Raw genomic sequence first — 27,585 nt, 5'->3', positions numbered from 1 at the left:
TTTCTATCTGTCAAGACTTTTTTTTAATATAGCCCATATTTGTACAGGCAAAAAAATTGTAATAGAGCTCTAAAACATTTTTCTTGCTGAAAAAGATAAATATTGCTTCTTTTGATCATTTTAAATGGAAAAGCATATTTCTTTTAACTAGGATTTCATGTTAAAAAACAAATGCGGAAACAGACAAAACCCCAGCAAAAATCCACCCCCCCCAAAAAAAACCCAAACAACAACAACAACAAACCCAAACAAAACAACCAAAACCCAAATCTAAAAACCTCCTAGCAGGATGTAATGAGAGGCCAGTTAGTTTTTTTTCTCCCTTAAGTAATTTATGGTTTCTTTGTTAATTAAATTCCACTAAACTGTCCCTGGACGCTAATTAAGTCCTTTCAGATTTACAGATTTGCTGCAGTCAATTGCCTTTAAAAAAGAAAAGTGGAAAAATGACAATATGTTTGTCATCTGCGTGTCCTAATGGATTTATTTGGTCTCAAAACAATAACTTAATTTCAAGTACATATTCTAATCCCTGTGCTAACGAAAACAGACTAGAAAAACTGTAAATAAGTTTTTGAATCACAGACAGTTAAAAAAAGTGAAAAAATGCATGAATAATTAGATGATGAGCTCTTAAATTATAGTGGCACTTGTATAGATATCAATATATTGATACTTTTATATATCAACAGAAGAAGTTGATATAAACAGCATTCTGGATATTTTTTCTTAATTAACTTTTGTTTTGGTCTTGAGTGAATGAGTATAAACACCAAAAATCTGTTACATCTATGAATGGAAGCCAAACTAAATGCTGAAAAATTATTTCAGAAATAAAAATGTTTTGTGTTGGTCTTTAGCAGTGAATCCTGTGCTTTAACTGAAGTGAAGGAAGTTGAAAGATGTCATTTTGTGGCTATAGTCACTCTAGTATGCAGGTGGCTTTTATTTGTAATAAAATGACAATTTCTTTCTTAGGACTGGGATTAAAATTCCCATTATCTAATTCCCGCTGTATTTGGTGTTATTTTGGCTTCACCTTGATTTTCTGTGCAGTTATGGCCCCCAGAATCTAAAAATATTATTAAGGTACTTGGATGTGTCTTGAGCAGGCCAACAAAGCTGGTGAAAGGGCTGGAAGGCTTGATGTCCCATGAGGGCTGTGGGATATCAATATATTGATACCTTTATATATCAACAGAACAAGTTGATAGCTCGGGACATTTAGGTTAGAACAAAATAACAGGTGTCCTTGAAAGGCTGGGGAAAATCCATCCCGTGAATTTGGTGGTTTGTTGGTGTTTTTTATGGGTGGTGGTTTTTTAAATTTTGTTTTGTTTTCTTTTTTGTTTTGTTTTTGTTTGTTTGTATGTTTTTATTACCATTAATTTTTATTCTTTAATTTTTCCAACATCAATGTTTTCATAGTGATCGTCCTAGACATAACAGAAAAAGAAAAGACAGATGAGGGTAACCTTCAAAAGTCTCTATCAGCACTATTTACTACCACTGGTGCTAATGTATCTATCAAATTTGCAGAAACATTAAATTATAAATGAATATTAAGTTACTCCACTGCCATTGATGTTGATTTCTCAAATTGGATTTATATTTATTTTATGTATAGATGAAAATGGCATCTAATTACATCTGTGTGTTCTTTTGTATATTTATAATGTTTTGACTTGTGCAGTTTTAGCTAGCATTTATTCTGGTTCTATGAAGCAGATGCAAAATTCAGAGTGCTGGTTGCTTATGAATGGCTAGGTGGGTATTTTTTGTCTGCAAATGAATAAAATTGTGTATAAATCATATCAAAGATAACGATTGGGGTGCATAGTTTAGCACAGAATGTTAAATGGAACTAATTCATTCCTCATTTGTGGATTATCAATTAACATTCTGTGTTGCTTTAGTGGAATGAATGAAATGAGTACCTAAAGTAGGGTTATATTTATGTAGTTCTGTTCCACATCCTTTCAATCACCAGTTCAGAGAGGTTACAGCATTTGTAGCACTTTGATTGAACATTTTTATTGAGGAAAAAATACTTTTAAGCCTTCTTTAATAAATTCAAATTTGGTAAAATTATAATAATTAATAACACAATAATTTGGACAATGAAGGAATATTATCCTGAATGATTGCATATTCCATAAAGTCTTTTAAATACAGAGTGTTTCAAGTGCTGTGCATAGAAGTTTCAATTAGTAGTTTTGTGCTAAACCTGATTGTGGCATTTGGATGTTGCTGGTTAGTGTATTCCTTTACTAAGACAGTTATTGCACATTTATTCTGTAAAGTCCAGAAATATTTTTTCAAGTGTTATATCAATATATCAGTAAATATGGATGATGTTGTGAAGTTAAAATTTCACTTTCAAACACTTTTAGTCTTTATGCAGATGTTCACAATTACTTTAGCTAGTTGTCTGAAGAAAATGTGTTCAATTCTGTTATTCTTTTATGACATATGGGCCTGTAATTGTTCTTTGAGAATAATTCTATACAGACTTTAATTAATTTTTTGAAAAGCAAAGTAAATGCTAACAAGTTAACAAAATGCATTATTCTAGCCCATCTTTCAGGAAAACATGTTACTACAGCTCTCACCCATATTTTGACCAAAAATTGAATTTGAACTTACTGCAATAAGACTCAGTATCACAAAAACACATCTATGGATTTAAAATAAATAAGTTTCAAAAATACATAATGTGCTTTATAGTATTTTTATATAAGCCTAAGGAACAGAGGTGGAGATAATATTTCCATAAGTTATAACAATGAACATATTTCAAATAGTGTTTTAATTGTTTTGTTTTTGTGGGTTTGAGGAAACTTAAGAATTTAAACCTTACAGAAAATTGCCTAGGGAACTCCTTATCAAAAAAATTGTTTCATGAAGACTGGAAAAATGTTTAATATGTCCAAATACAGAAATATATGATAGGAAAACTAAGTGAAAATGAAGAGGAAAACTGAGACAAGATCAGTTTCACATTCTTGTATAGGGCAAACTTTTAAGATTTATCCAAACTGCAGTACAGTTTTACTCTTATTTCATATTACATACTTTAGAAATAGTAAATTAAAAGTATTCCATATTTTATCTTCTGGCTGGGAGAACACTGTGAAATGTACTTGTGATGTCAGTCCCTTCATGAATTGCTCTGCATCACTCTCAGGTCAAATATTACTGTCTTGATTCATTTCAGCTTCAATTAGAGAGTTTTTTTCTCTCTTGCTCTCTTACCAGTTCCTTTCTTTTAAAGCAAAAATGAAGCTGCTTTTGTTTCCAAGAGTAAATGTGCTAAGCTGGTGTAAATTCCATCTGAGGATGTTTATTTATGTGTCTTTTCAAGTTAAGACCATTTTAGAATTGCTAACTTGTTGTGTTGCTTCTTTTGTCATTGATTTGACATCTTTGACAAAATCTTTTATCTTTTGACAGTAGTATAGCTCTTTTTTTTTCACTTTTCACCCTCATTAAATTACACTGCTCATACATCATCCACTTGAGAGATCATTTTGTACAATTATGATAATTAATTTGAAATGCCCAGGACTGTTAATTCTTATTGCTGTCACTATCATAATACTAAATTAACGACAAAACTTTATGAAAATGTTCAGAAAAACATATTTAGAAAACAGAATAGCAGCAACATTTCAAATCAGTCATATCATAATAGAGCATTTGACATAATACAGCATAAATGTCAAATGTAGCTGGAGACTAGAAAAATATGGCAAATCTATATCAATAAGGCATAATGTTGTCTTAATTTTCAGCGTTTCCTTCAATTATGTTATTTTTTTCTTATATTTTCACACATTATATGCAAAGGTGAGGAAGGGGTGGACAGGACTGAGGTTTTTATTTATTTTTTTCTAGTTGCTGTATGCTGCATCTGAGAAGTACTCAGGTGGCATGAGAAAAAGTTTTATGATGACCTTCAAGATCAAAGCTGTTCCATGAACTGAAGGCCTTTTCTGAACTTTAGCAGCGCATTGATTCTCCCTTGTGGAACTGTGTGGGATGGGGTAGAGGGCTTTTTTCACTGCAGCACCGCAAAGCCTTTATTAGAAAAGAATTGTTACTGGAAATAAGCTGAATTGGGATTGGCTATTTGCAACTATAAAAGATGTTTGCACCCATGCTCTGATGTGCTTGCTTAGCAGATTTAAGGAAAACAATGAAGCTGATTATTGCCTTGCTCTTCAGTTACAGCTGGTTATGCTGAAACAGCAGTACAATGGATTTAGCATTCTGATGCTCAGACCCGAGATGCAGAAATATTAAGTGATATGCACAGAATCAGAATAGAAATCTTGACTGTCTGTGGAGTTAAACCTAGATCCATTGTTTTCTTGTTCAGTGATTTTTCTTTAACCCTCAAGCTAGCCTGTTCTATAGATGCTATTTTAGTAATTGCAACTTCAGTATTAATCATGAATATAATTTTAAACATTTCTCCTTTCCTGTACTAAGTAACTGTTTAAAAATTATTATATATTTTTAGTCTAAAAGAAAGGAGAATTATGATTTTAGTTTGGGTTGGTTTTTATTTTTTTCTGGCTTAGTCTAGACACTTACAAATTTTTTCACAATAATGAGATTTGCATTTCAAATGCATATAAACACCTGCGCAGACATGTGTAATTAAAAATACAGTTCTGCCTTTTTTGTTTGCTTGTTTTAGAAGGGAGAATTTTTCTCAGATACTGAGAATTGGAACAGTCTGTCCAGAGAGGTGGTGTAGTCACCATTCCTGGAAGTTTTCAAAGAAATTACTCGGTACTTAGAGCTATGCTTGAATTGGTGTGGTGGTCTTTGGTCAAAGGTAGGGCTCTGTGATCTTGGATAATGTTTCTATGATTCTATTTTATTACACAGTCTAGGAAAAAAAAGTCAGAAGAAAACTACCTAGCCTGAAAAGTTTTCTCTGACTACTGGCATGGCTGCCATCCAAGAGATAGTTTTTGAAAGTATTTTAGGTAGGAAATAATGTAACTTTTATTTGCCTTCTGATACTCAGTGCTCCAGAACTGTTCTTTCAGGGTGACTAATACTTTTAGTTAGTGATATGCTCAAAAGAACTATATTACCAAAACCCCCCACCCTTTCCTTCCCCTCTTCTCAAGAATCCCAACTTGATCAAATTATTTTTTTTCTAGAGCTGCAATGCAAATTTTTTAAATGTGTTTGCAATGTAAATTCTTTAAATGTGTTTGTATAGCCAAAAGGCCACAAATGGGCAATGTAGAATTTGGAATTAATTCCTTAGGATGTGATAGAACATGTCTATATATTCTAAGGTTGTTCTGATTTATAAACAGTGGTTTGCACTCTTTTGTGTCTCTGAGGAAGAGTTTGGTGAGTGGTCACACTGTATGGTTTGATAAGGAAATGGGGACATAGGTGTAGGTAGTTGGATATTGTGCTCCCTTTATACATCTGCACTTTTTCCCCCAGAAGGAAATTATGTCATACCAGTACACCTCCAGATTCGAGCAAATACTCCTGTTATCATGGATGATTCTTGTGTATTAGCTTGCCCTCATGAATCTAATTTTTAAATTTTCAGCTAAAGACATTTGAAATGGAACAGTTATACTTTCGACAAAGGGCTTGTTAAATAGAATTTTATTTGGCGAAAATTCTATTGAAGTCAGTTACCAGACACATTTCCTTCGTCGTACTGATATAGTACTGTTGTTTCCCTTGTAGAAGTCACATTTAACAGCAAAATAAGTCAACATAATGCTAGATATCCTTGATCTCCTCTTCATGTCCCTGCCACTAATCATAGCACGTTTTAAATATTGCAAGTGGCATCAGACTCTAATGCATTAATATTTGTAAAATATATACATGCATACACCTGTACTATTTGGATTGCTCTCCAATCCTTTAACTACAAGATTGAAAAATCCTGCTAAAATGTTGGACTCTAAAGCTACCAGTAAGAAGCTGCATTAATTATGAAAAGACAATTGTTTTTTCTGGGCTACATATCTTAGAACTCTTTCCATTAAAGAAACCATTGCTGCTGTCTTTAAATGGGGTTAAGTATAACTGGTGATCATTTTAAGTTTGCTTTACACTGCTGAAATTGAGTGAAATGATCGTAATGTAGTACAAAATCTGAATATGAATAAATATGAAAGGTTCGTCAGGCTGTCTTTTTCCTTTGTCTCTGTTTCCTCTGTGCTTTTCTTAATGGTGTTGCTGTATTAGATACAACAGCACAAGGAATACAGAACAGCCCACTGTTAGAAAAACCCTACCAGCTAGTGCAATTCCTTTTTAATCCTTTCACTAGTGATTTTTTTTTTTTTTAGTTGAAGATGATAAAACTAAACTTTAGAGTTCATGGGTAATCTCTGCAAGTAATTTTGCAACAATTAACTGTTCCAATTGATATGAAATATTCTATCAATGCTGATAAACCAGCATTCACCTCCCTTCTACCCATACCCCTTTCAAAGCCCAGTACACAATGAGATTTTTCTGAGACATAACCAAAATAACTGGGCAGGGGGCTGTCAGGGAAGGAAAAGAGTACAGAGAGGTGTGAGAAGAAACAACTTGTTAAAAACAGAAAGACTGCTTTCTGGTGGTTCTGCAAAGCAGTGCATTATTAGTTTTGAAATTTTTGACATGGTTCAGATAAAGAGTAGCCTTTAAAAGAGCATTAGTGTTTTCTTACAGAAAAAGGTTGATGTGTTCAGCCTATTGCAAAGTGCATTTGCTTGCATTCTTCCTGTGCAGCACAAAGGCAGCATTAATGGGAATGATGAATAGTTTGATGAGCAGGCCAGGTGGCGCAGCAATGGCCTGCAAGGGTGCTGAGCTGGAGACAGGTTTTAAAACAAACTTGGGGTTCTGGCTTCCTGGACTGGTTGAAGTTGAACATGTCGAGGAGGTGATGTGATTGATCTCTTTGGAGGAAGGTGCCAGCTGGAGAGCTCACAAGCTGCTCCTTCAGGATTCTCCTTAACGATGAATTGATGGCAGCTTCTGAAAGGAGTTACTCACACCGCCCTCTTCCCAGCCATTCAGAGGTAGGGCTCTATCACAGTGGCTGCTAAAAGAAGGAATTGAGAGTTTGAAGGGACAGGAAAAAGGTGTCCCTGGTGAAAGAAAATGCAGGAAGTACATTCCCAAAATGCAGCTATTATTTCTATACTGTTGTAAAATAGATTTTTTTTTTTAGGGGCTTATACACACAAATGGTTGTATTCTGTTTGCTTTGGGGTTTTTTATTTGGTTTTGTTTTGTTTTCCTTGTGGTATATTTTGTTTCTTTATTTGCATTTTTTGGGTTTATTTTGGTCTTTGTTCGTGACATATGGATCTCATAAATCCTAGTAAAATAAGAGGAGACCTTTTAATCTGAGGACTGCAATTCATATTATATTTTAAATCAATTATTTTAAAATTATTCCTCACAAGTGTTCAATTAAAAATATTCTAGATATCCTCAAAATCATGGTGAAGAAAAGACTTGTTTTGTTTTTTGCTTCATAGTCCTTGTAGTTCTTGAATTATATTCCTCCTTTCATTCCTCCCTTCTTCTTCAGATAAGCTATGTATGTGTCCTTTTGAAACTGTCCCTTACTGATTCAGAAAATTTTTCTGTATACATGACAGCTTGTTACTTTTATCCTGCATAACCAGCTTGATATGACATTTCCTCTGATGTCAGACAACAGCAATGAAACTTTGTTATTAGCAGTAGCTCAAGAATTTTAGTCAAGGTGTAAATATGTTTGTTTGACTTGAAATGAACAATGTGCACAAAGGATAGGAGGGTAGAAATTGAGTCCCACAGACAAACTGCACACAGTAGAAACAAGCAATCTTCTTTGAGTCTTAGGAATCTCAATCATCCAGATGGAGAAAGTGAAAAAAATAGAAGAAATTTTGGTAACATCTGAAAATGATAACAAACAAGAATTTTTCTGATTACACTTGATATATTCAGGACTAAATGTTGAGGAGACTAAATAAGGTAGAGCTCATTTTTTGTTACTTTAAGAAATTAGTTTTACTCTTAAAAGCCTTTAAAATTTGGTATCTGATAGCTGTGGAAAACTGAACTCCAAACAGTTTGTTACCATAAAGATAGGGGGCACAATTTATTTCTATCCTACATGTATCGCCTGGTTAGTCCTCAACTGTTTAATGTTCTTTTGGCCATTGCTACTGCAAAACCTACTCCAGCAGAAGCCAGGACATTGGGGTGTTCAGGAGAAGAGAAGATCAGTGGTAGCCAGGAGTTGGGAAGCACTTGTTGTCTATAGATGAACCCAAGGGCTGCAGTTTTCATGCAGGACCTTGTTCTTTTGGTTTATATCTTTCCAGTGCTTAATTTTTAATGTGGTTGCGAATAATGACCCACTGTTCAATATTTAATCTAGAAAAGATTTTGTTTGTGTATGGTGATGGTTTTGTTTGTTTGTTTGTTTTTAGAGAAATTATTCTGTTCTTCTTCAGGAAATTATTTTGGTGGATTTTACTTTTCAGTAAAGCTAATTCATTCTTTGCACACTTTTAAAACCAAAAATGCTACATCCCAAATGGTAGATACAGTGTAGAAGGAAACCTCTAGCCTTTAATTATTATTTGAAAGAGCCAGCTTTTGAAGTGTGATCCAGAACTGGAATCAGTTCCCTCTGATCTCAGTTTCCCAGGAAACATGATGACATATATATGTTAAAATCTTAAAAATGGATGTAATCTCTAACTATTACTAAAATTAAATATTGTGCTGCATGTAGAAGCTATGAAAAATATTACACATTCAGAGTTTAAGGTTTATTTTTATTTCACATTGATGAGGACAGGAGGAAAAAAAACATATCTTTGAAAACCCTGGAATTTGCTTGTGTCTCAGATTTAATTTATCTTAAAATATATTTTGAGAAATCTCACTGGTTACTATTTGTAATTGACAGTTATTGAAAGCATGAATACTTCTTCCTGTGCTTGCCTGCACATCTGTACTGGCCCAGCACTGAGGTTCAGTCAGTGCATTGAGGAAATGGACACTTGCAGGTTTTCTTCCCCACATTCTCACGCTCAGGTTTCCTTGGTAGCTTTCTACCTTTTGTGCTGCCTTCCAATGTGGTACTTTGTTTATTCTTCATCACTTCTTATCACTTCTCTATCAGATACTCAGGTAACCCAGAAGGCAGACACTATCATAGCATTCTCCTTGTCAACTTTAATTACTCTAGTTCCTGCATCTGTAAATCTCCTATTTCAAATTTTGGTGTGATCTTTTTTTTCTCTGAGGTAGTCCAATAATGATAAGATTTATGAAGATTACAATTTTTTTTTTTTAAATTCTTGAACAGCCCAATTAGGACCTTTAAGGACTTATGTTCTTGGGTAATTCTCTGGAACAGAACAAAGTTTGGAAGTTTTGAAATCCTTGGGTTTCACCCACTGCTGTTTGCTGAGGTTATTGCGGTTAGAGCACAGAGCCAATAGCACCAAGGCTGTGGGTTCAACTCCTGTGTGGGCCATTCAGTTAAGAGCTGCAATCGATGGTCCTTGTGGGTTCCTTACAACTCAGATCATTCTGTGGTTCTCAAACTAATTAAACTATATGCTTAATTCATTAGGGTATTGGAAAACGTTTACTTCAAAAATTCCTGTAGGCAAGAAAACACTTCTTGCTATTCTGTAACAAATCTTGGACCCACAGTAAAAGACCAAAACTGTATTGTATTCGTGCAAACAATGTGGATAGATAAAGGGACCTGTCAATTTGTATTTTCTTACATTTGTTTACCAAAATTTTGTAATCTAAACTTGCTGCAGAAAAAAGCAACATCTCTTTTCCTTTTCTTTCTATCCCATTTCAAATTTTCTTGGCAGCTTTACTATCCATCCCATCTCCAAAGGTGTAACAAAGGTGATTGGTGTAACACCTGAAAATATGTTTAGAACACGCACATTAGGGACTCTGCTGTTTTGAGTAAAGGATGCTTTGAAAGAGCAGTTTACAGTCAAGAAAGAACAGTTAGTCTTCCCTTTAACATTTGGTATATTAAAAATATTCAGTACTTGTACAGAAGACTTGAACATCATAAATCACTGTAATATTTCATACAATCAAATTAATTTCAAAGTCACTTCCAAAAACACAGTAAGTTTTGTTCTGGAGTGGTTTTAATTCCAAAACTGACAGAGTAGTGTAAAGCTACTTCTGTTTCTCTCTGTTTTTGAAAAGTGATTCAGTATAGAAATATGAGAACAGATTCATGTGAGAGCATTATACAGTGCTGAAGTGATTCACAACTTTGTATGTAAACCTGATTTATTATTTGGGAGACTGTCTAGTCTGATTAAAAACTATTAGTCTGGGATATGGCTTTAATTGAATTAGACTAATATGTTCTTCGAAGAGGAAAGTCACAGTTGTACAATAAGGCTAGAGAAAGATTTGTCTGTCTGAAGGTAATCCTATATGAGGCTCCTTACTCTCCATTAATATTAAGGGAAAAGAGACTTGTACTAAAGTGTTGGGAGTACAGATACTTCTTAATTTTTCTTTTTACACAACATTTTTGTGTATCAGTTCTAACCAAATGAGAAAGGGAAAAAAATCTGGAAACTGAATGCTTATAGTATATTCTCCTGCTAGTAGTTCAGGTTCTTGTTTTGATAATTTTCCTGACTCCTGTTTTCTTTAAGGTCTCATTCGATTACAAGAGCTCATCAAGGCTCCATCACGATACAACCTAAGACTAAAAATCCGTCAGTTACCGGCTGACACAAAAGATGCAAAGCCATTGCTAAAGGAGATGAAAAGAGGCAAAGAATTCCATGTAATCTTTGACTGCAGCCATGAAATGGCAGCAGGCATCTTGAAACAGGTAATCCTCATTCTGCTTTAGATGTCTTAATCTTTTTCAGCCCTAATAAATAAAAGTATTATCCAGACCTAATGGTACTTAACAAGCAGGGAAACTGTATGTCAGTTTTACTCAGGCCTTACTGAAAACCAGCCAAGGATTTCAGAGACAATTTTATTGGTGACACAAAAGGTAGGTGCTTTAATTATGCTTTTATAATGAAAGAGTTTAAATAATTTATGTTCAGAAGGAACATGAAGACATATTAATCTTTCAACTATGAAGAACCGGTACTTTGGAGAATTGATGCTTAACGCATGGTTATAAATGCTTGGTTAACATTATTTTATACATCAAATCTTTATGTGTATAGGTATGTATGTATTTATATGTTTGTTTGTATTTGAGGCCTCTAGGATGTGTATTCCTAATCAGAGCATGATATCTGAACAATATGTTACCAAAAGACCACTTTAATGTCTTCCATTGAGAGGACAGAATTGATATTTTATAGCCATTATTCTTTTTGCACTAATAATGGAACAGCAAAACACCCAAGTACATTTGGGTTGATGCTTTGAAAATAATGTGTACAGATGAAACGAGTAAGTGAGATACAGCAAAATTCCAAATATTTAACTGGCTCAGAGACAATCTTCCCCATAATTTTTTAGTTAAGCTATGACTTCCAATAAAGAGGATAGGAGGATTACCCAAACTGAAACACTATTCTACACTCCTAATGCATAGCTTTTAGTGACTTTAATTCAAGTTTATTCTATGTTTGCTAGAAAACTGTAGGGTCTAAATTGAAAACAAAATGTATTTAAGAGTTGGAAATATGTGTCTCATTAGAGATACTTACAGGTATTATTGTGGGTATAATTAAAATTGCTAGTAAGTCTACATGTATAATATAATTTCTTTTCTTTATTGTTCATTGATTGAAAACTTTTATTAGCTCCTAGTAATTTTAAACCTCTGCTAGTGTTTTTTCTCTAAACATAAGCCAGCCTAGTTATTCTAGCTGTTTAGACCAAATCATTGAATGTACATTTCATTATTCTAAATATTTAAAATCTAAACAATGCAAATGGGAAATGCGTTGATGACAATATTAAGCTGCAATACTAACAATAACTCCATTGAGATACATTAGTTATACACTACATAGAAATTTTTAGGTGAAAAATCTCTTTTATTTCACAGTATACAGCACTGTGAAAAATGGATGACTAGAGGGAAATGGGAACAAAATTAAAACCATTGTGTCTTCAATCATGTCCCAGGACCCAAGAGTGAGCATTAAGCCTCTTTAAATCAAATAGTGAACTGTTCCATCAAAGCACACTGGTTATCCTACAGATTATAGAGGGAAGATACAGAAAAAGTCTTTCATAAACGTTAAGATCGTTGTACAGATTCTGTAGATTTTTACTTTTCCATTCGGGTCCTATACTGCAATGCTCTAAATATGCCCAGAATTTGTAATTTTGAAGCTGAATGTGAGCACTTGCCGCTGAAATTGACTCAAGGGGTGTTGAGAATGTATTTATTATTTAATGTTAATATTCCAAATATGGTGTTTATAAGTGATTATTGAAAAAATATTTATATATCCATTTCTGAATTATTGACTGATCAGATTTTTTTCCCTGTTAATGGAGGGATGAGTCTTGGGACACGTGACGAGTTTCATTTGAGAGGATAATTGGAAAGATTAACAGTGGAGCTGGTGGAAACGTAAGACAACATAAGTTGAAAATAAAGAAAGCAAAGTACCTTGAGAACCTGGTGAAACAGCAACTACATTTTGCTGGCCAAAAATATGTAGTGAAAAGTAAAACAAAAAACCCCATCAATCAGACAAACATACTTAAATTGAGGCTAATCTCATTGTTATCTACATCACCAGGCAATATGGGAAACCATACATAATTTAAAAGGTTAGGGAAGCACTGTAATAATGAGAACTGAGAAATTACAATGTTTGAAGAGGAAAAAGAAGTGAGATCTTTAGAGAAATGAGAAGGTGAAAGCAGGAAGCCCTGGAAAAGAGGCAGAAGGAACTTGTGTAGGATGTTGTGTAGGGATCCTTTGGAGCATGAAAGACTTGATTAGAAGCAGTTTTGATATAGGTGACCGCAAATGTGATACACACATAGAGGAAGACAAATTGGTTTTGTGAAAAACGAGTTCTTATAAAAGCTAAGAATGTTTTTAGATTAGAGTTCCTAATGAAGTTATAATATTTCTTATGGGAATGTGGTTTTCCTGTGTTTGAGAATTTAATTTCTACTGGAACTCTATACTCTAGTTCTAAGTACTGTTGAGGAGTTGTAAATACATTAGTATAGGCGTTCTTTGGAAAAGTGGTGTTTTTTTCAAAATCTTGTTTAAAATATTATAAAATCTGATTTAAAACTGATGTTTGCATTAGTTTTCAATTTTTTTTTTTAAAGATCATATAGACTATTAATTTCATAAGTTTTTCAGACAATGTTATAGATAAAAGGCTCCCACAGCCTTCAGAATGCTGACAATTCTTTTTAATACAAATTCTGGCATTGTCACAGTAGTATAATTGTGGCCTTCAGTGTCTTTAAGGAGTCCATCTGGTAGCAACTTGGCAAAGAATTCTTTTGATAGTTCCTGGGCAGGAAGAAAATACTAAGACAACTTTTGTGAAGAACATGAAGAGAAATACTTTTCTGGGGAAAATGCCCTTAGTGAATAAACATCATGAAACATAGTTTTTAATCTACAAATATTTTTTATGCAGTTGAAAGAAAAGCATGAACTCTTAAAATGCACAATTTATCAAAAACTACTTCGTATTACATAGATGGAAAGAGTGATGAAGGTACTTGAGAGATACCTGAATTTATAAATGATTCTATGAAGATTTGTTCATTTTTATTTACGTAATATCTCTCTTGCTGTTCAGAATTTGACTTGAGAGAGTTTTCTTCCATGGTTGGAAAAATGTTCACATGTATAATATAAGCTTGGGTCCTTTCAAATGCATTCATCAAAATAGAAAAAAAATCCTATTAGGTGATTCATTTTAAAGAAAAGGTTCAATAATGAATGAAAATATTGTCGACTCAAATTATGTGTTGTAACTTAATGTATCCATTAGTATGTAAAAATACAAGCCTCTTTCACATTTACTGCACTAAACAGTCTAATAATATTCTTTCTATCAGAAGATCTGGTTCATAAATTCCTTTAATAGTCAGTAATCTTCTCTAACTGCTAAGAAATGACTTGCTTGACCTAATTTTAGCATAATTCCAACCCAATAGTCTCATCTTAGTAGTGTTCTTTTGCAGTGTTTCATTTGCCATGTGAGTGTGATAAAAATGTATTATATGGCCTCAGAAACATTAATCTCTTGTTTATTTTTTTCAAGGCTTTAGCTATGGGGATGATGACAGAATACTATCACTATATCTTTACCACACTGGTAAGTGGCTTGTAAAAACATAGTGATGACATCCAACAAAGACATTATTTTCCTAATTATATTGCTTAACAAAGTGGCCAAGGTCTCTCTGGAATGGGGTGTGAGTGCAAGACGTTTTCTTTGCTGAGTTTTCTTACTTTCAGTGCAAAGTCATCAGGATGGTTTAATTATTGTTCAACAGTGTGCCCTGAAAACTGATAGACCTGAAAAGAGCATCTGGCTGAGGCACTTTTAACTATCAAGGAGGGTTAAATGTATAATTCATAATTCATTGTTTTATGCATTTTGTCCTTTCTGTCTTTTAGCTGTTTCTATGTGAAGATTAAGACATTTTAAAATTTACTCATATATTCCATATTTTTGATTCAACATTTTACAAGGTAGTTCTCTGTCATATGATTCATGAATAATTTGGTGTGAATCTGAGCAGCATTTTATTTAACAATTCATATGAGTTTTTAGGCACATGAATTATGCAATATTCTTTGGTGTCCCCTGTAAATGGAACTTAGAAGGGATTTGATCATTCTTGGATCTATCATTTGAAATAAATGAACATTTAAAATGTAATGCCCTTACAAAACAAACATGTATGTGAAGACCTTTTTCCTGCTCATCACAGCCTAACTAAGAAACAGTTTAAAAGTTGGTAAAATATTGTTCTAGAGACTACAGTCTCCAGATTTGTGCACATTTGTCTGTCTTAAATTTGTGTTCGATTTTATCTAATTAGATTACAGTTCATGATGTTTTTTAAAAGAAAAGCATGAGACAAATGTGAGACAGATGTGCCTTGGAAAAACCATGCTTGAACTGACCCATGTTTAAAATCACATACATGTTTAAGCTCTTATGAAAATAAATCCTTTGTGGTAGGGTAGGAGTCCACCTCAGAATCACAAAACAGAAGTTCATGTATAGTATTAACATGAAATAGCTAGCTGGATAGAAAGCAAAATAATTTGTGAATTTGAAAGGCACACCCTGAACAAACATCTATCTTATTTTAGAAGGGTAAATTGTTCTGTCACTTATAGATTTAGGATTCCATGCAATAGAATTTCCCTCACTAAATAGATTTCCTGCCATAAAAATGGATTATAGATGTTCTGAAGGTTTTTTTCTTATTTTTAAAAATTTTTGCCATAGATGAAAATTGTTTCTTTGAGTACTATGCTGTCCTTTGGCATTGAATTCTCATTCTTAAAGCTCTGTTTAAAAATCAGAATTTTCTGTCATTCTTATTTACTTATTAAAAAATTATATTTTCTGTAGAGACAAGAGTATTATATTGACTTGGAATTATCAAGAGATAATTTACTGTGCACAAACATATCAGAGATTTTGATTTTGCAATGTAGCTCAGGAACAGCATCAGAATTTAGTTGTTTTTATACATTAATTGCTTCTTACCTGACATGGTGAAAGTCCTGTCAAATAAATTTTCCAGTCACAGTGTTTACAACAGTCTTCTGTGTAATCTCCTCTTGATTGATTCAGGATGTAATGCACGGGCTCATTAATACACTGACCTGAGTGCATTTGTAATAAATGCATAATATTGTGTATATTTATTACGTTCCAGTATAAACATAAATGTGTTTGGATTAAAAAATTGCATTCAAGGTTCCGACTTCTTGCATAGTAAAAACTGAGAGAATTTTTTAAAGAGAAAGATGTAGCTTAGTTCTTGTTATGTCCATCATTTCCTTTGCAATAAAAAGTTTTATTTCTTTGAAAAGAGGATGTGAAGTTATTTTAAATGAATTTTGAAACCTGCATATCTTGGACATTGTGAATGGGAAAGTAAATTATAATACTAGCAAGGGAATTAAAAATGGGTCGTGATTGATAGCTAGTTGATATTTTTATGGGCTTTGTGATGTTAGCAATGGATGTTGTATTCGGATTTTCTGTAGCACAATATTTGATCTTCTTCAGCTCTAGCCAGTAAACAAAATGGTTCAGGCAAGTGTTACACCTAAAGCCAACTGACAAAAATTAAATTAAAAATTAGATTAATGAATACCTATGAATTATGGGAAAAATTTCTATTTTGAATAAATTAAAATTATGTAATAGGGAAAGATTAGGTTATGTATAACCTTGATTTCACCTTTTTTTTCCCCCTGGTCAAAACTTGATCTTAGACCTGACTTTCCTGAAGTCTAGTATTGTTTCTACATTGCTTCTGAGGATTTGATAAAAGCACCAGGATAACCTTGAATTTACTTTCTTGAGCTAAAATTTGAATTGTTTTACTTTTTATTGATTATATTTCCCCCATGTGTATTTGAGGGCTAACTGTGCAGATATACGCACCGATATATTGAAAACATACAAATTGGCAAAAGTTATTCTTGCAAAGATGAATTCCCAACCAAAGAAATGTCCACATTTGGAAGTGTGTTGATGACAGTGAAAAACTGGTTTTGATTAAATTTAAAGCCATGTACATTTCTCCTTTTCCCTGCTCACCACCACCCCCACTCCCTGCCTACTCTCCTCCACCAATTTTACCTCCTAAGATTAGCATGTTTAAGTTTCACTGAGAGTGAAAGCTCAAGGAAACTCTTGTCCAGTTTATTTCATTATTTCATGTTTGTTTAAGTTCTGGTAAGTTCAAGAACTTACCAGAAATATTAATATTATTACTATTCATATCTAGAAATTGAAAATTTCTAGATATTAATTACTGTAGATTTATTACTGTAGTAGTATTAATTACTGTAGTTTATTTCATTATTTCATGTTTGTTTAAGTTCTGGTAAGTTCAAGAACTTACCAGAAATATTATTATTATTACTATTAATATATAGAAATTGAAAATTTCTAGATATTAATTACTGTAGATTTATTACTGTAGTAATATTAATTACTGTAGTTTATTTCATTATTTCATGTTTGTTTAAGTTCTGGTAAATTCAAGAACTTACCAGAAATATTAATATTATTACTATTAATATCTAGAAATTGAAAATTTCTAGATATTAATTACTGTAGTATTTTAGCCTACCCCATAGTAGATACAGTTCTGTAATTGGACTAACATTTCCTGAAAGTCTGGTCTTCTTCTTCTGAGAACAGATTGCTCCCACCATAAGGGCGGGATTTTTAATTTATTATTACTATTAATAATAAATTATTATTACTATTAATATATAGAAACTGAAAATTTCTAGATATTAATTACTGTAGTATTTTAGCCTACCCCATAGTAGACACAGTTCTGTAATTGGACTAACATTTCCTGAAAGTCTGGTCTTCTTCTTCTGAGAACAGATTGCTCCCACCATAAGGGCAGCCAGGTTGCTTGCCCACAGACACAGGCCCCAGACAGGCAGAACACTTTTCCTGGCATAAACAGCACAATTTATGTGCTATTTATTGTATCTATTGTAAATAGAACAATTACCATGCTCTCATCTGGGGAGATGGTCCAACACTCGAAATAACAATCGCAGTGTATTACAGGATTTATACAATGGTGACTTTTTCAGGACCTTTTTGCCTTGGATGTGGAGCCCTATCGGTACAGTGGTGTCAACATGACTGGATTCAGAATTCTGAACACAGAGAACACCCAGGTGTCCTCTATCATTGAGAAGTGGTCCATGGAGCGCTTGCAAGCACCACCGAAGCCCGACTCAGGTTTGCTGGACGGATTTATGACGGTATGAATACCACTATTTGGTTCCTTTTTTTTTTATAAGTTTGTGAAGCTAAAAATAATATAACTTTTTGTTTTTAAAAGTGTTTGGAGGTATGTAACCAAATATTATTGTAAACATGAGTCAGAGAGTAACTGTCATGTTTCTGTTAATACATGATTATATTAACATTTTTTTTTTTCAAAATTACATATACTGTATTTTTTTTCAAATTATAATGCCATATTCTAGATATCAGATTCAACTAATTTCCCTAATTTGCTGGTGAAATTTTTTTATGGGACCAATATGAAGCTAATGAAAATTGTCTCTTTCTCTACATTTTGTGTCTTATTCATTTAAGATTCATTCATTATAATGTGTACTTTCTAATATTTACATAAATCTGGTTTTAAAATACTTTATTAGTATTACGAACAGGACCTCATTGCTGTCTTTTGTACTTTCTGTTCTTTCAGAGTCATCTGATAATTAATCTGGTTTTTTGTTTTCATTTTTTTTCCTTCCATTTTGCCACTGGTCTTTGGCCTCCCTTCAGTTAATAAAAATCTCAACTACATTCCTACAAACAAATTTTCATTGCTAGGTTTTGGTGAGTTTCTGCTCATTAGTTGGAATCCAGTCTGGAATTATAATGTCAGGAATGAAATGATTTTAAAGATATTCTACATTAGGTCAGCTTTAGTCTTCAAATTTGTAGAAAGATTTTCCACTTTGGCCCCTTAGCAATTTAGGTAGTTGGGTTTAGTTTGACTTTGTTTTTTATTTTTTGGTAATTTTTTTTTTGTTGTTAGGTGGTTTTTTGTTTGTTTTTTTTTTTTTAGGCTTTTCAATTTGAAAAATAGAAAATTCTATTTCTTGAAGACAGATATCTTAGTAATAGTAATATATCAGATGCCTAGATTGTGTTAATTATTCCACATAAGATATCTAATCAACATTTTTTTTCTACTGATAAGATTTAATGATCTTATAGACATTATGTACTAAATTGCAATCAATATTTTAATGTTAGTTTAAATTTTTTCTAGAAAATCACCCTTTTTAGGGAAAAATACTTTTTTAAAGTACTTACTGTATATAATGTTTTGAACATGATAATTTGAAACATTTTAAATTTAATTTGTTTACTAATTTCCTTGTACTGCACTTTACAGATTGCATCACAGGGTAGTTTAAAATGATTTTGTTCATTTCTCTAAATAATTTCAAAAAAGCAAATTAATCCCCAAAATCTGAAAATTGTGTCATGCCCACATCTGGTTTATATACAGCTGCTACGTATTACTGTAAGTCATTCTTTCATGCTTTCTTGTTTGCATTAATATGCTCAATTCTTTTTTTTTTAACCTTTTTGAATTTAAAATTTGCATCATTTCTTCTCATTCATTGTAGTTGTATATTTTATATACTTATCAAAGATGTAACTGATCTCAGACCTTTGTATATTTACCAAGGTAAATAATCTTATATCTTATAATTTAAAGGTCTAATAATCTTATACCAAGGTAAATAATCTTAAATCTTAAAATTTAAAGGTTTAATTTAATTATTAATTTAATTAATTAATTTATTTAATTTAATTCTAATAATCTTGGCAAACTTTATGAGTTTACAGAGGTTTTTTGATCTGGTCCTTAGATACAAAAAATCAACCAGTGTGTCCATTTGGACGGTGTGAAGGAAAGTCAAATCCTGATGTCATTGCACAACGTTCTTCCTGTGCCCAGAATAAAACATTTTATCGACTTATTATCAGGGAAGTTGTAAAATCATTTTAGTGTATAAAATTTGACTTTCCTGTCACTGTTCCTGTGTATTTAAAGTCAAAAATGGACTTGGAAATCAAAGATTCTTCACAGATATTGGTGCTATGGAGTACTCTAACTGATCTGGGCTGGACTGGACTGGAAATGTTTTATTTTCACTGGTTGATAATGGCTACAGCTTAATCAGAAAAAATTAGCAAGAAGACTGCTTAATGAGAATACATTCATCTTGAACCACACAGCTAAATGCCATTTAATCAGGTTTAAAACACCTAAACTTGTTCCAAATGAAAATCTTAAGTTTTTATAAAGCATTTAGACACTTCAGTGAAGACTAGCTCTTTTCTGGTGGTGTAAAAGCAGGCAGGTATGAATTCCAAAGTTTTTAAGCTCCAGTGGTGTTTCTGTAAGGTGCTTCTACCCCAGATTTTTTCGTCATGTTGACTTTGCCCTTATGACAGTTAGAACTATCAAAGTAATTCTGACATTACTTTTTCTTATTTATGATTCATTGAGTTCCCAGAATTAATTGTTGTTTCAAAGTCTTTTCTCTAGGCTTGTATAATTGTCTAACTAGTATATAATTTTCCTCCTAATTATTTTACCTTTTAGCATCCTAATGGAACAAAAATTGGTATAAAATTTCCTGAATCCTATTGAGTTCAATTATGATAGTTTTTCCTTTGTTTCTAAGCTGTTCTTCAGCATAGCTCTGAAAAAGGTGATGGTTTAGCACACCTGAGGGGAAAAGTGATCAAAATCAAATTTTCATTCACATTTCACTCTCAGGATTTCTTAAGAATTTCTTTGCATTGACTTTGAAAAACTAAATCTAAACTATTCAATCAATGCCACCATATTGAAAAATTATGGTAATAAATGTTTACTTATTGGTACATCAAAGAAAATAAATGCATTTTATGATTTAGGAGAGTAACTACAGTACAATTGGCTTTGTTTTTCCATGGCTACACAAAATCTGTGGAAATGCTGAAAATTGCTTGCCCTATTGTTTCAGACTATTCACACTTTGCACAGTCTTCTTGACATAAAAGTGCTTGTGTAAATGTTTATAAAAATTATTTCTTTTAAGGGCTAAACTAATTTATATTAAAGAAAAATGTGAATGTACTTTTAATATGATACATAGAAGTCCTGTGGAAGACTCACGGGTCTACTCTGATTAAAGACATTTTTCTATCATCATTCACATACTTATAGACCTAATTTGTGCATTTGATGGCTCTTCCATATTTCTTAATGTCTGAGGATAATCAAAATTATACTTCTCCGAATAATGTAGAAATAATAATCAAAATGTGTTGCTATTCAAGTGTATTTGTATCTTTTTATCTTTCACACACTTGTGCACGTATGCATGTGCACGCGTGGTATAGCTTATTAAGCTACTTAAATAGTTGCATTTATTTCTTAAATTTGTAATCTCCTTTTTATTTTAAGTATTCTCAGCAGTCTCGTATTTACTTTGACCATATTTTTTTACCATCATACTCTTACTAACCAGGAATAAAGAAAATATTGTGCCCATAAAAGTAAACATCAAATGAAACTGGTACATGCCATGGCTGTTATTTCTTATAATAAAATTACAGGAATTTATACAGTAACAATTTTGCCAGAGGTAATAAACCATACCTTTAGAAAATTGCAGAAGAAACGAAGAATCAAAGGTCAAACTGCAATACCTTGTCTTTCTTTCTAGTGAAATTAACTCTATCTAACATTTCAGTATCAATTTATCATTGTCTTCTTGTTTCTTCTTGTTACTTGAGTGGAAAAAGCCAAAGGAAACAAAAAATGCATTTTTGTCCATTTTAAATCCAAATATGGGGGTTTTTTTCAGACTAGGAAAACTTTTAAATTAGTTCTCACTTGATCTTGCACTTCCTGGCTTGGTTCAGCAATGCATGTAAGCCAGTTTTTTTTAAAATTGGCTTACATATTTCCAAGTGAAATCCAGAATGCCTACTCTGCAAAACTGAAATGGGCAGACATCAATTCATTCGCTCATTTCCCTGTTTCTCACCACCTATTCTTTCTTGTTAGCAGTTCAAAAAAAAAAGCTTTTAGAAAGTTAGACTCTGGACAGGGTGGGTTGTTAGCATTTGAACCTTGTGTTATCCCAGTATTAAGTAACTTCTAACTAGATTGAAGCTGTTCCAACAATTCTCTGATAAATTATATACTCATTACTGTTATTTTCCACCAACTTTATACTGAATTCTGAAATTTGAAAGTGATTGGTACTTAGCAACCGTTTAAATGGAATGACTTGGCATTAATAAAACCAGATTATTTTTCAACCAGATTATGATTCTTCTGAAAAAAATGAATTTATAAGTGAATAAAACCCCCAAATATACCATAATGAAATAAAAATATTTAATTAGTGTTACTTCAGCTGGTTTTTTTCCTTAAAAGATTTAGATTTTCAGGGGTTCATCCTTATTTAAGCCTGCAGTAAAAAATCAATTTTGAACTTTCCTCCAGAATGGAAAATGATACTTAATTGTTATGACAATATTTTTATTAAGTTCTAACAATATTGGCATCTGTACTGTAGAAGCTGAAAAATATTCTGGAAAACAGATGAGCAACATAATATTTTAAAGAAACTTTAGTATACTTCACTTCCTGAGTCTATACAAGAATTACACAGAAAGAAGAAAAAACCCACCAAACCCTGGGCATAAATACACTTCCACATTTATATATGACAACCATGATTCATGCCAAGCAAAATAGAGCATAAATAAAGTGTTACGAGTTCAGAATTCTTTTACTCCTCAACTATTAATCTTCACAGCTTTCTGTGCCTCAAGTCAGAATTTCGCATGCATAATTAAGATGACCTAACAAGCCCTGCTGCTTAATTAACATAAAGTTTTCCTTACTAATTGCTTTTGCCTATCATCCAATTCAGCTCTCAGCTTTCTTCTTATATAGAAAAGATTGTTCTTTTTTTTCTATTCTTTAAAGTTCACTTTAGTAGTCATATAGGGAGGTGCAGAGAAGCACTGTGGTACTTCTTGAATGCAAGAGCCAAGGTCAATATTTAAGTGTTTACCCCAGAAAAATCACAGTTTGCAGCTGATGCATTTTGTGTAGTGCCTGGTGGAATGGAGCATTATTTAGTTGAGGATTTTATCTTTTCAATCCTAATTATTTTTTGCCTTTTTTTGTTTTTGGTTATCTTCTCAGTAAATGAAAATTATTGTTGAAAAAACCTCTGAAATTTAGAATGGTATTAAATACTGTTGGCAAAATGCTCCAGATTTTTTGCATATGGAGAACGAATTTATGGTTCATTTCTGTGTATAGAATTTTCATTTCCTTCAAAAAAGGGAGATGAAATTTTATTCATAAAGTTTTGAAATTTTTAAAGCTGGTGTATAGACTTCCTCAGAAAAGGAAAATAGATTCAGTGGTGTTTTCTTTAAGTATGTAACTGCAAAGAAAATGCAAAGATAATGAGGAGAGATTTTAATGCCTCCATAAATTGTCTTTAATTAAAGGAATGTACAAATGCATTTACTCACAGAGCTGCCTAGGAAATTAATTTTGAAACTAGCCATTTTAAGGGATACAGTAAAAATCCTCAAGTTACAATTTCTTTGGTATTTGAGAATGGAAATGAAAGAGAGAATAATGCTGGCTTTGTAAATGTGTAGATATTTTCCCTAATTAGCTCTCCATATTTGCACACCTTAAGACTTAGGGGATGCATTTATACAATGTATTCTTTATTTTTCTCTTTTTCCCCTGATTACAAGAAAGATTCCAGTAAGCAACCTCTCTATGTCTAAACCTTATGACTGTTTTGTAAAATCTAATTTATCTGAATGTTCTCTTCCTTAGCTTTGTAGTATGTTAGTTTAATATTCTCAGAAATTTTGTTGAATCAAAGGTCAAGCCAAATTGGTAAAAAAACTGGTCAAACAGTGAGTATAGATGGACAATATTGATTTTCAGTTGCAATAAATCAATATGTTCAAAAACCCTAAAACCTTGTGAGGAATTGGACCAATGCACGAAGACCATGCTAAATGGCCACCTGTAATTAGGTGAAAGAGCTCAATAATCAACAGTTTTCTCTGGCTTATTTTTAGTTAAACTAGCTTGGTTAAGCTACTAATGTTGGAAAGGGTACTTTTCTTTGCATTTTAAAGTTTGGAAGTATTAGGAGAGTAATGGCACTGAAACCAGGACACCTGAAGTTGAAAGAATTGTCTGTAACGTAAACATCCAAAATTTACAAAAAGGGATTCAATTCTGCTATCATGATATAACCAAGGCTTAATGATGTTTTTCATAAATGAAATAAATCACTCCTATGTCAGGTAATTGGACTTAAATGATACTGAGGGCACTGTTATACTGCATTGAAAGCTAAGTGTAAATTTCCCAGATTCTTTGCTCTACTTAAAAACAAGCAAGCAACGACAAAAAACCCCGAGCAAAAACCCAATCCAGCCATCCAAGGAAAAATTAATCCCACCCACTCACATCACAGTAATTTTAATCTAGCTGCTGCTAATCCATTTTAATCAAGATTTGAGGAAACAGCATGAGCCAAGGTAAAGCATTAATTTTAAAATAGTGAAGTTGTGATAAGTGTACGTATTAGAATTTAACCAAAATAGAGTTAAAATAATGCTCTTAATTACTGACTCAAAAAATCAGGGAGAGGCAAAACTGGAAATATACTCCATTAGCATTACTGTTATTTTTTATATTTAATTCAATATAATTTTAAACCTAATATTTTTCTACATTAATTTCATAGTTTCTGATCTGTGATCTCCAAAATCCATTTTTTTGCATGCATCATAGAGGAAGAAAAAAAAAATATGGTGTAGTTCAGGGTTTTCTCTCTGGAGCTTGTGCGACTTCATTTATCCTTGATGTCAGTATTTTCAGTGACAGTACAAACTGTCGAATATCTTGATACAAATTAGTAATTTAGTTTTCCTAATGGTAAAAGGATGTTTGTGAAACTTCAGTCTCTTCTCTGCACACAACAATATGGAAATAACAGTTGTATTTGGAATCGCTATTAAATAATAATTTAGTAACTGCTATCAGGCACTGTGACTGGACAGGAGAATTTGATGAGTAGAAGATGCTGTTAAGGCTCCTGAGGGTGAAAAGATCAATACAAATAAAAATAAATACTTGTTACAGAAATACAGTCTTGGATTCAGATTTAGAGCTTCAAAGAGGATATCTTCTTATGTAGACAGCTTTATAATTATCCCTTTAGCTAAAAGAATTTTCTGGATTTGCTGATGAGATGTGTTTAGTAAGAGTGTAGCAAATGTGTACTTCAAAGGAAATACTAAACAATTACTCATTACTGCATTACAAGCTAAGAATCTCCCCTAGGCACAGTTAATTTTGTGAGTTTAAGGACTATGCAGGATTTCATGCTGTAAGATGTTTTAGAAATGATTTGTCAGCTATTTTGGGAATTAATTGCATTATTAAATATTTGAGTACTGTATACAGTAACTTTTAGAATTTTAAGAGACAGGATAGATCGGGAACCTATCATCTTATCCCAAAGGAAAGCTATGTACAAGTGCCGTATAGCATTTATCAAAAATTGCAGTTTCTCTTCCATGGAAGATTTAATTGAATTCTTCCAGATGTGGCTTGAGGATGTATGTCTATCTTTATAAATATACCAAGATTACCATCGATTTACATCATGCTTTCATGTTAGCAATCTGCATGCTGCTACATCTTTATGAAGCCATAGAGGAACTCAGTGTAACAGCAAGTGGGGTGTCCGGGTTATCTCGGCTGTTTGAGGGGCCTGGAAAGGCCCGGGGTGGCCTTGGGGCAGCCCGCGTATCAAAGGACGAGAAGAGGCTTCAGTTCTTCTTTCGGTTTTTATGTTTATTAATTGTTTATCTAAAAGATTTTCTTTCGGCCCGACAGAGCTCTGCTCAGCAGCCAGCCATGAGCACACTGTGCTGCCCTCCGGACAGTCACCTATCTTTATACCCATGGTTACGTGTACAATATTTATCATTTTTCCCCAATACCATTTATTCTTATTACTCGGTGCACTCTCAGTAATGACCAATCCAAAGGTGCCACCGTGGCCAAAGAAGATGGAGGAGAAGAGGAAGAAGAAGAAGGACAGGACACGCCCCAATTCCTCCATCTTACTTCTCTAAACCCCCCTGTACAGAAATCCTAAACCCTGTGTCTCACCCTCTAATTAACCAATCCCTTCACCATTCACCCCGGTGAAACCCTCCTGTCCTCATACAGGTGTCGTCTCCTGTGTAGGATCAAAGTCCAGCCACCAGACACTTCTGGAACATTCCAGGACTCCCAAGCCCCCCAAGGTGGTCTCGGTGGCTCGGCACCTCAGGACTGAGATCTTGAGATCCGACAGTGGGGAAATGGCAGAGCTTGTGCAACCTGCAGGATCTCCTACACAGTGCAGGAGAGAGCTGAAGCATAGGTTGCTTTTTGAGATAAGAACTTGAGTGCCTTTTCTCAGGGAATATGCACATGTCTGCACTGCATAAATCTAATCTGAGGACTGCAATTAAGAAACCGTAATCAGTCAAAGACTATGTTTCTAAAGAAGGGCAGTGAAGCTGGTGAAGGGTCTGGAGCACAAGTTTTATGAGGAGTGTATGAGGGAGCTGGAGTTGTTTAGCCTGGAGGGAAAGAGGCTCAGGGGAGACCTTATTGCTCTCTACAGCTGCCTGAAAGGAGCTTGTACACGGGTGGGTGTTGGTCTCTTCTGCCAAGGAACAAGCAACAGAACAAGAGGAAATGGCTTTAAGTCATCCCAGGGGAGGTTTAGATTGTGTACGAGGAAAAATTTCTTCCCAGGAAGAGTGATCAAGCAATGGAACAACCTGCCTAGAGAAGTGGCAGAGACATCATCCTTGGAGGCATTTAAAAGTCTTGTAAATATGGCACTTAGGGACATGGTTTAGTGGTGAGAGTGACAGTGCTGGATTAATGATTGGATGATATTAAAGGTCTTTTCCAACCTAAGCAATTCCATGATACTATGAAGACATTTTTCTTAGTATATACATTCTGAAATGAATTTTAATAGTTTATGTATATACTATGTTTATTGTAAATTTTCAAGAAAAGTGAACCAAAAGAAATATTTCTTTCATTCTCTTTCTTTGCTCTTATTTTTAGAACTTGCCTTGAGGGGCAGAAAAAGCTAGAACTGATAGTCTAGTTTTTTCTAGTTATCCGCAGGAATTAATAACTCTAAGAATCATTATGGCTACCATTGTAGGAGGACAGTGTAGGCATGCTAGGTTATGCAGCAATGTAAATAATATAATTTGTGGAGAAATGGGACCATCAATTTAGCCTTTACTGTGTGCTTATCTGCTTCACAATGGCACTGCCTGCTAGGACTGGCCATGTACTACACTTAATAGTGACACTTAGAAATATGTTCTGGGTAAATCCTTGCCCTTTGGAAATCAACCTATGGGTAATTTGGCTAATCTTTAGTTTGCTACAGATAGGGTGAGCAGATGAAGAGCTAAAACTTTAAAATTTTTATTTAATTTTAAAGTGGAGTGTTAAACACCACATACTGCAATTGAGCAGAAAAGAGTGAAAATCATATGTAAATATTTGTCTCTGAATATTCAGGTGGTTGTTTTGGATGTTGTTTGATAGGCTGGAACAGTCTTCATTCATTATATGCTTCTGATATTTTAAAACCAAGAATATGCTTTCTGTCTGTTACCAATTAATACTTGTTAATTACTGGACTAGTTG

The 27,585-nt window shown here is 33.2% G+C and overlaps 1 protein-coding gene across 3 annotated transcripts in view; it reads left to right on the top strand.

Annotated features, from left to right (window-relative positions):
- GRIK2 (glutamate ionotropic receptor kainate type subunit 2) overlaps positions 1-27,585 on the top strand; it is a 370,464-nt gene that overhangs the window by 133,784 nt on the left and 209,095 nt on the right. For all 3 annotated transcript variants that reach the window (XM_064707223.1, XM_064707224.1, XM_064707225.1), the window contains exons 5-7: positions 10,713-10,894; positions 14,289-14,342; positions 17,843-18,016. In XM_064707223.1, the coding sequence (XP_064563293.1) occupies positions 10,713-10,894; positions 14,289-14,342; positions 17,843-18,016 (410 nt within the window). The remainder of the gene's footprint in view (positions 1-10,712; positions 10,895-14,288; positions 14,343-17,842; positions 18,017-27,585) is intronic.

Source organism: Zonotrichia leucophrys, chromosome 3, assembly GCF_028769735.1.
Source record: "Zonotrichia leucophrys gambelii isolate GWCS_2022_RI chromosome 3, RI_Zleu_2.0, whole genome shotgun sequence".
In the NCBI taxonomy this organism is placed as follows: domain Eukaryota; kingdom Metazoa; phylum Chordata; class Aves; order Passeriformes; family Passerellidae; genus Zonotrichia; species Zonotrichia leucophrys.
The sequence above is the reverse complement of the archived record's forward strand: the minus strand, read 5'-3'. Positions and strand labels throughout refer to the sequence as shown.